Source organism: Podarcis pityusensis (assembly GCF_964106645.2).
Source record: "Podarcis pityusensis genome assembly, chromosome: 8".
In the NCBI taxonomy this organism is placed as follows: domain Eukaryota; kingdom Metazoa; phylum Chordata; class Lepidosauria; order Squamata; family Lacertidae; genus Podarcis; species Podarcis pityusensis.
Genome location: NC_138033.1, coordinates 42,413,434 through 42,423,542, shown reverse-complemented (window position 1 = coordinate 42,423,542; position 10,109 = coordinate 42,413,434). Strand labels below are relative to the sequence as shown.

Genomic DNA, 10,109 nt, shown 5'->3' with positions numbered 1-10,109 from the left:
AGAAAACAAACTTGCCTTCTGTCCCCGCCCCCTTCACTGGTAAGAGAAAAAGTTGCCTCGGATGATAAACTCAACGCCAACACAACCATCCAATAATCTCCGTATCCACAAAAGCCAATAGCAAGCCGGCTTCCTCACATTTTCGCCTCCCCCACTTTCCAATGCACGCCCTCCCTGCCTCTGACGTCACTTTTCACCAAAGGCAGCAATAGCAACTTGGCGTCGTTGCTGCACCGTCCCTGTCTTGCGTAAGAGGGGCGCGGAGCTGCCAATCAGCGACAAAGAGCCAATGGAGTCATTCTTTCTGAAGGAGCGAGCAGGCGAGAGGGAGCTCACAGCTGCTGGCAATGACAGATGACTTTGGACTCGGGCTTTGCAAAATGGCTGCTGATGACGACAAACGAGGAAGGTAACGTGAACAACGTGTCCCGCTCCCACCAAAACGGGTGATTGACGTGCTGCTTTGTGAATAAAGAAGGGCAGGATTAGAGCAGTCTGGATTATTGTTTTAAGAAAGCCTGAGGTCAGTGCCTGTGGGGTTCCTTTTGGTACTATATATGCCCAACGCTATTTTATTTTTTGGTGCTTCATAAATAATTATTTATGTTCATTGAAAGTAAGCACAGTGATACAAGAAGGTCAGCGAAGGAATAAAACTAACAATCTTTAGGATGTTGAATGATTAGGTCCTTAATTATATCATACATAGCTTTTCCTGTGGCATGCACATTGAAACTTTATTTACTTTTTTAAAGTATTCATGTGTGCTTCCTCCACAAGGAACTTATTTATTATTTACTTAAGGTATTGATACGTTTTCCTCACAAGGTAACAAGACAGAATTATGACATTTATCTGGGCAAATATTTACATAACAACTTTTAAGGCATAAGCAACCTTTCGAAGCAGTTTACAGTACTGCTAATATTAAAACAGTATTTATTTACTTATTTTTAAAGTTATTTCCTGTGCAGAGTTTGGAGACTAGCAATGCAGTCCTATGCAAGGGACTCTGAAAAAAAGTCATACTGAGTTCAGTAGACTTTCGTCCAAGTAACTGGATACTGAATATGAGTACAGCCTAAAGAACTGAAACTGTTGAGAGGAGCCACCTTGAGGATTTTTCAGCCTTGTGCAACCCTGAGACAAGCTTTTTTCTTAGTGCACCTGGAGTGGTTATATAGCTCTTCAGGTTCCTGATCCCTTTAAAATTTGGTTTATTTCTAAAATTTCAATCACACACCTTCAACACCCAAATGTGGCCCAGGGTGGCATACAGTGATGATAAAATATAATTAATAAAGGTAAAACTCTTACAGCACAATTCAAGGAATGCAAACTCAGAAGCTTCACTGCATTCCATAGGGCCTACTACTACCAGGTTGCATTCCTATGCATGTTTACCAGGTAGGATGACCTACTGAGACTTACTTTTGCATAAACATGCTTTAAGATTTGGCAGTGTAGCTACAACCTTACATTCCTTTGACCTCTGGGACTTGCATAATGTTTAAAATCCTGTTACCCGGTTGGCCTTTTCTTCTGTAAATTTATATACTAACCGTAAATATTTCCAAGCAGTTTACAAAATAATAAAATATTAAAAACTTAAATGTAAAGTGAAATAATGATCAATAAACAACAGAATAAAAGGGTTATTCAAACCATCTGATACAATGCTGGATTTGGTTACTAGTTCCTGATTTCTTATTTGCTCAGAGTTTGAAACACTTTTTAAAAAGGAAATGTGATGTGTCCCTCCAAACCCAAAATAAACATTAGAATTCCCCGAATCTTATTTCTCCATGACTGGGGGACTCCCTAATTTGAGTACAATAATAATGTTATTTAAACAAAATTATTGCACTTGTGAAACGCTCATAAATGCCTGATGACATAATAAAGACCATATGAAATAAGCAACGGGGAGGGGCATCCCAAAATCTGCTTTAGGCCAGCACAAATGATACACCAGTGAATATGGGACAGGTATCTACAAGATAATGTTGGATCCTGGCTGGCCCAGAACTCCTTGTGGGCAAATGCCTCTGTCAGGGGCACCAATAATTGCAAGAAGGAAAAGAATAACTGATGTTGGCCACTCCAAAATAAGCATTTGGCCACTTTATTTTGGCCCATGAATGCATTTGGAATTTTGTGGAGAGTTTCATGGGCACAGTCTCCTCTGGTCACATCCTTCTCTGTAAAATGCACCACCTCTGGACAGAAAGAAAGCACACACATATTCTTTCCTGGCTCTAGTATTACTAAAATGAATCCTAGTTGCATAGGACTGCATAATTTTACATGGAGGCTTCCCACCACCAAAAAACCCCCACCCACTTTCATATTAAAGCTTGGCAGGCAGCATAGTTGAAATGACTGATCCTTTGCATGCCTACCATTAGTCAAAAACATTGATCCAAGGCTTCATGGATTTGCACAGAATCACAATAAAACCACCACCAAGTCACTAAATATATCTGTGGATACCAACATGACACATGATATGGTGGTGGTTTTGAGGGATTGCTTGCAAAAAAATTATAAGGATCGATGTGGATCAGTGCCTTGAATACATGTTTTTTTCCATCATAGTGCCAGAAAGCAGCTTATCTCTGATTTTTACAGTTCATGATCTGTGATTGATCCAGGGGATGACTCATGAAAAAGGAAATGTCATGGTAATGCCAAAACAAGCAAATTAATTTTCAATCTCTGGGTCTGTATGGAACAAGCAGCAACAGTCATTTGATATTCATTAACATGTATTAAATGGTGTGTGCAGAGTTTTTTATGTATTTGCACAATAGTGAGACCTCAAAAATGTTTCAGTATTAAACTCTTATTTTGTGCAGTTGTAAGATTTGCCATGGACTGTAAGAAATAGCTCTTTTAGAATAAAACAGGCCATGCTCATAACCATCCCATTGTTGTGCTTTATTCATTATGCTTTTTGTTCAAAGCTTGCTACATTACTAAACAAAGTGTTATTAGATTACTGCCAATATATATACGTTGCAGACAATTTTCCAGTTGTGTTTGCCTCTAGGTGAATACAAACTTATTGTGGGCCTCTAGAGATTTTGATTAGTAGAATATTTATCTTGTTGAATCTGCAAAAATATGAACAGATTTGTTTAATATTCCTCTTATGCAAATTAATAATAATCCTGGAGTGAAAATTCAGGTTTTTGTGAAATGCTTGCTCTTTTTGCTTGTTCTAGAATAAGTGTGAAAGATAAAGCTATACTGAACTTAAAGAAGTTTGATGTTGGAGACAGATTTTCCCATATAACACTTCCAAAAGCCTCTGTTCTTATTCCGCTGATGGTTAAAGATGGAAAGCTGTGGGTTCTTTTCACTGTCAGATCAATGAAGGTATGAAAATCTGGAAGAAATAAACTTCCACAATGTGCTGCGAAATATATTTCCTGGTGTCAATGTGTGAGAAGAGAGAATGCGAGTAGTATGTAGTCAAATCTCTCAATTGTATGTAAGAATAGCTGGATCAGACCAGTGCCCATCTTTTTTTTCTACCCATTTTCTCTATTCCATGCATGATTCTATACACTTCTTGGAGGTACAAATATTTCAAAAATTGGAAATCATAAGGTTTGAAAAATTTCCCCTTCCGTCTCTGCAATTTTATATCTCTCCTTCCTTGCAGAATTTAATCTTCCATGCATAACAATGTGTAGTGTAACAGTTGAATAAATTCATTAATCTAGTATGCATGCAAAATATCAGCTGTAAACTATTGCCAACATAGGTTTTTATGCAGAGAGATTGAGAACCATATAGAAGACTGCAACGTATGACTTGTAGCGTACAAGTTGTTTAATAAAAAATGGGGAATCCTGATATGCTAAGAACTGTCTTCTAGGATCATATGTTTGTCGCTTAAAATAATTACTTAACAAGGCTGTTCTTCCAAATCCTAGCTGAGAAGATCCCCAGGAGAAGTGTGTTTTCCAGGAGGTAGAAGTGACCCAACAGACAGAGATGAAATAGCAACAGCTCTCCGCGAAGCCAAGGAAGAAGTGGGGCTCCATCCTGAACAGGCTGAGGTCATCTGTAGGCTTCTACCTGTAATAGATAAAGTAAGGTGCATTTAGATAAAGTATAAGGTACTTGCAAGCATGGGTACCTATTTATCTCTGACCCTGGGTCCAGTTCTTTCTCCTGCTCCTTCCTTCCTGCACTTAACTTACATTACTCTTTAGGATTCTCCTATGAGCTCTTATTCTTTTGCTGCCTCCATCCAACTTGGGGTTGGATTATAGTAACAGTAATAAGAATGTTATTATCTGTACTCTGACCATCTGACTGGGTTGCCCCTGCCACTCTGGGCAGATCAGTTCTGTTAACTGACCTCTCTGGTTAGGGTTTAGGAGAGAGTCTCTGAATCTGCACAGGTAGCCAATTCCACAGTGATGGAATTTGGGCTCTCAAATTTCAGTGGTGCCCTTTGCAATGCTGAAATTCAGTGTGTCCCCTCCCATACTCCGTTCTGCAGCATTGTTGTAGAGCCCCCCTGCAACGTGTCACCCAGTGTGGCCAAACTGACCACAGCACTCTAAAACCACTTGAGCTCTACATGTTGCCTCAGCAAGCATGGCCAGTGGCTATTTAAGAACTAAAAAATTTTTTTAGGGCTGATGGGAGTTTTGGTGCAGTATCTGGAGGCAAACTGGTAACCTCTGCCTTCCTTCTGTTTTCCGCTGATATTTGTAGTGTTTTGCCCTGACTTTTAGTTGCTTTAAAGAGCCAAACCTTTTTTTTTCCTTTTCAGACTCGTTCTTTAGTAACTCCAGTTGTCGCCTTCATAAAGGATACATTCCAAGCCCATCTTAATCCAGAAGAAGTCAGTGATGTGTTTTCAGTACCATTGGAGTATTTTATTAGGCCTTTAAAGTACACAGGCATTCCCAAAAAAATGGGCAGCATTGCTTATTTATTGCATTCTTTTGAATATGATGACTCGGAACGCAATACTTCATTTCGAATATGGGGACTCACAGCACACTTTGCGGTATTCCTTGCTCTTGCAATTTTTAGAGAAAAACCAACATTTGAAGTTCCGTATGATCTTGATAACTGGAATTCTTCAGTTGAGAACCATTTCATAGAGTTAATCAGTATGGTGAAAAGCCAACTTTGATGTATGGAATTGTTTCTCCTGTCAAAACTTATCCTGCTTATAAGTTCGGCACACAAGTTGCTTCAAATATATTCCCTTAAATTATATCTGTAAATTATATTGAAGTATGCCATTTTATGGGTCCAGTATTGAGTAAAAATAATTTAGGATTATATGAAATAAAATGCACTGATCAGTATTTCTTTCATAAAATTTATACACTGCTTGATTGTAAAAATAAAAAACCCACCTCAAAGAGTTTATGAAAAGATAAATCAAGAAAATAAATAAAAAATACAGGCATACTTTAGAACATACAAATATTAAAATTACCTCAATTTTTCAGCATCTGGGTCTAAACAAGAAAGTTGTGTCACATACTCCATTGGTCTACTCTGTATCAAAAGGAACAAAAATTAAATTCTCATCAGTTTCTCTGGCTGCTATCCTGTGTACACTTTGGTGCAAGTGCCATTGAGCTCAGTAGGGCTTGCTTATGAGTAGACAAACTTCTGGCTTGGGAGTGTGATATGACAATTTCTACATATTGTCTACATATTGGCATTTCCCCTCTTTAAACAACATGGAAGTAGCAACCGGTAGAAAATTATAGACTTAGATATGTTTTAAAGTAGAGACTTGCAAATTTCACGATTGATATAGTCCATTGTTAGCTTGTCTGTCACTGCTTGTATAATATGTAGATGAGAAGCTGGGAGCCTGAATAATGTTTGGGAAATCTACCTTCATTTCCTGGTGTGGGTCCTAGATGCAGGTTAATATATATTAAAGTGCTGGCTTTCTCTGTACCTCACTTCCAGCTTGCAAAACATAGAGGGGGGCAATCTGTTATTTGCTTACAGATGGGATACAAGATATATATGTTTGTCTTAGCAGCTCTGCAGATCAGACAGAATTCCATTGTCCCATCTGCTGGAGACCTCCTGTGCTAAACATACTTCTATACTGTTTGTATTATTTGTGATGACAAATGATTCCTAACAAATTTGACTGACCAATGCTGGTCATTGACTACAGTAAAGATATTAACTGACCAATTTACAAAATAAATAGGAGATGGCTCGTGACTATTGGATTAAGATGAGGTTTACGAGACAACCTTAATCACTTCTCACTTTCTCATGATGCGAAAACTCGTGGACATCAACTGAAGCTGAATGTTTAGGACAAAAAACCAAAGTATTTGTTCACACAACGCATAGGTGGGGAACTCGTTCCCACAAGAGGCAGTGATGGCTATCAACTTGGTTGACTTTAAGAAAGGATTAGCCAGATTCATGGCTATCAGTGGCAACTACCTGGGTTGGGTATGCTCTGTCTTCATGGCTGGAGGCAGAATGCTTCTGAATACTAGTTGCTGAAAACAGCAGGAACGGAGAGTGCTCCTGCACTCGGGTCCTGCTTGCGGGTTTCCCAAAAGCATCTGTTTGGCCACAGTGAGAGCAGACTGCTGGACTAGATGAGCCACTGGCCTGATCCAGCAGGCTCTCCTTATGTTCTTATTACTTGTTTAATTCTCAACCTCACCTGGCTTTGAGGATAAAAAGAAGTAGCTTCATGCACTTGATCATTGAAGAAAGGATGTGACAAATAAACTACATTTGTAACTTGAGGTACATCACCAGACATAGCTGGACTTGCAGTTTTGCTTGAGGCCTCTGGGTGGGGCAGTTAGACATTTAACATAAACAATAATTGTACTTTTAAACACCTATGTTTTGTTGCTTATTATTGACTCAAATTTATGTTACTTGAAATAAAGAATAAAGCAATTATTGGCGAGTCAGTGAGGGAGTGAATTCTTTAGGGATCTGGCTGGATTATTCACACTTAAGAATTTGATAGATTCTGTTCACCCACATGTCTCTTATAAGTATAGCATATGACTAAGTCCCCCATGATATTTTTGCAGAGCAGCTGGTAAAATGTGTACAAGATAAGGTGAATTTGTAGCTAGTTGACTGACCACACCCAAAGAGTACTCACTAACAGTTCATCATCATCCTGGAAAAATGTGACAAGTGAGGTACCACAGGGTTCTATCCTGGGCCCACTTGTTCAACAACTTTATACATGACATAGTTGAAGGTGTTGACAGGATGCTCATCAAGTTTGCAGATGACACCAAACTGGGAATGGTAGCCAATGCTACAGAAGACAGAATTGGGTTTCAAGATGACCTTAACTGGAGAACAGGGCCCAAATTAACAAAATGATTTTCAATAGGGACAAACGTAATAACCAACTGCACAAATTTAAGATGGGGGACACCTGGCTTGCCAGTAGAACATGTGGAAAGTATTTAGTGGTCTTAGTAAACCACAGACATGCAGCAAAAAAGGCAAATGCTATTCTGAGCTGGATCAGATCAGGGCCAAGTCACTGGGTGACAGGAGTTACTTACCTTCCCTAACCAACCCCACATGCCACTTTCCCAATCTAAATATCCTCCCATGAGGGAACACATAGGTACCTATATGCGTAAAGGTAAAGGTAAAGGTAAAGGGACCCCTGACAATTAAGTTCAGTCACAAACGACTCTGGGGTTGTGGCGCTCATCTTGCTTTACAGGCCAAGGGAGCCGGCGTTTGTCCACTTCCGCAGATTGTTTTCCGGGTCATGTGGCCAGCATGACTAAGCCGCTTCTGGTGAAACCTGAACAGTGCACGGAAATGCTGTTTACCTTCCCACCGGAGTGGTACCTATTTATCTACTTGCACTGTGTGCTTTCTAACTGCTAGGTTGGCAGGAGTTGGGACCAAACAATGGGGGCTCCCGTCTTGGGGATTTGAACCGCCAGCCTTTCGATTGGCAAGCCCAAGCAGCCCAGTGGTTTAACCCACAGCGCCACCCACATCCCTCACCTATATGCATACCTTATAGGTTTTTCATTGTGGAAAAATAGCTTCAGGGGAGCAATATATGGCTGGAAAGCAGTGCAAGAGAAATGAAGTTAAAATTGCCCTCACCCAGCATCAATCTAACCCCCTGGTTTATGGGGTTTTTTTTAAGTGAGAAATTGATCTCCAAATGTCATGTTAATTTAGCTCTACAGCTGGACAATGAGGAAGAAAACATCAGAAAGAGAGGCAGCAATAACAAAAGTTTGAAGGTGAGCAAATGCTGTTACATAGATGTAGACTTCATTATAGTTGTGTGAGAATTAAAGCAGGGATGGGGAGCCTATAGACAGCAAGATGATTTTGAACTCCAACTCACATCAGCCACAGCCAGCATAACCAATATTCAGAGGTGATGGGAATAGTAGCCCAACAACACGGAGGGTCACAGGTCTCCAATCCCTGGGCTAAAGGGTTGCATCAAAATCTCCACGGAAAAGGTAAGGTTTGAAGGAAAGTCACTATAATGAGAAAAATAAACAGACTATGTCTTAATATATAAAAAAATTGTCCAGTTTTTATATATTTTGACTGCATCAGACCAACACGTGTACCTACCTGAATCTAGACTATGTCTTAGCTGAAGTTCCTCAGAAGACGCTTTTCTGATAAAAGTTTTGAGATTTTTCTCAAAAACTCCTAGAACAGGATGGCCATTTTGCAGAATTGTATCCAAATGTTCTCCACCATTATAATTATTTTAAAAAAACATTTGATGCTCATTATTCTCCTTCCACGGTCCTGCAGAATGATGCTAAGTCTGAGACATTGTGGAAGATACAAAATGGAGACCATGTTGCCAGTACAATTGGTACTGCTGTTAAATACAGGTAGATAAGAGTCTATTTGTACACAGTTCTATGATATTCGAGGAGAAGAGCTATTATATTCCTCTTTTGGATATTCAAAGGTATATAGCAGTACGTACATGCCATGTGTACGACTGCTTGTTAATCACACTCTCGGGAGTTTTCAGACCAGCCTCAATGAATTTCCATGCTGGAAGTGTTCACATAAAAATTGCAGAGGTTATATGACATCACCTATTTATTGAGTCTTCACCCTTTCCTTGTAGAAGTTATGCAACATTGCCCGCTCCTGGTTGTTATCCCACACCTTCCAGTTCTGTACTGATGGTTTTTATGGTTAGAAAAGTGGAAGGATAATTGCACTAGAAAGGTTGTGATAGGAATCACTGCTTGCTCAAAAAAAATAGTCTGAACAGAAGGACCCTCTGGGTATAATGGGGGCGGGGAGTTTGAATCATTTTGTGTGTGTGTTTTAATTCCTTCTTTATGAAAAGTGATGATACTTAGTTTTGTAGAAACATAAGAAGGCCCATCTAGTCCAACATCCTAGTCTCACAGATGCCTATGGCAAGGTCTAAGGGTAACAGCACTCTTCTCACCTATGGTTCCAGGCAACTTGTATTCAGAGGAATACTGCCTCATCCTCCATCAGTCTGTCTAATCCTCTTTTAAATCTCTCCTAGTTTGTGGCCTACATCTCTTACATCTTGTGTGAGCAGATTCCATAGTATAACCATGGAATACCAGCTGTGTGAGGAAGTTGTTGCACCATTGTGTTTTGAAGATGGGGTTGCATGCCTCCAATACCTATGGGTATAATATACCAGATATCTGCGTAGTTTTACATTTATAGAGGGCCACACACAGAGAGAGCATTTATTGCTCTCATTCTTTGAATATTTGTGCCCTCCCCACATGGTAACATTGTTTGCAACTAACCTTTTCATGTTTAACCAAGGGAAATGCTTTGTTATGATGTTATATTGCTTTGATATCTGTACCTTTCACAAAAGGCAGGAAGTTCCCAACTTCAATTAAATTCAGAAACAGCAACTTTTACAAAATACTACAAAAATATAGTGGTTGTGAACTGTTAGCTGGAGAGCAGGAAAAGCCCCCTGGATACTGCAAGCAACAACTTTTGTGTTGGATATAATACAGGGTGAGTCCTTTAAAAGAGGCCCCGTGGATAAAGAGTGCACATGTTCCACGGGGCCTTTTTTAAAAGACTCGCTC

General features: G+C 39.6%; 1 protein-coding gene across 1 annotated transcript; it reads left to right on the top strand.

Moving 5' to 3' along the window:
• The first annotated feature begins 204 nt into the window (after positions 1 to 204).
• NUDT7 (nudix hydrolase 7) lies at positions 205 to 6,946 on the top strand. Its single transcript, XM_081016414.1, has 4 exons — positions 205 to 409; positions 3,228 to 3,381; positions 3,945 to 4,103; positions 4,796 to 6,946. The coding sequence occupies exons 1-4, from the start codon at positions 348 to 350 to the stop codon at positions 5,162 to 5,164; spliced, it is 744 nt and encodes a 247-aa protein (XP_080872540.1). The 5' UTR covers positions 205 to 347; the 3' UTR covers positions 5,165 to 6,946.
• The last annotated feature ends 3,163 nt before the right edge of the window (positions 6,947 to 10,109 follow it).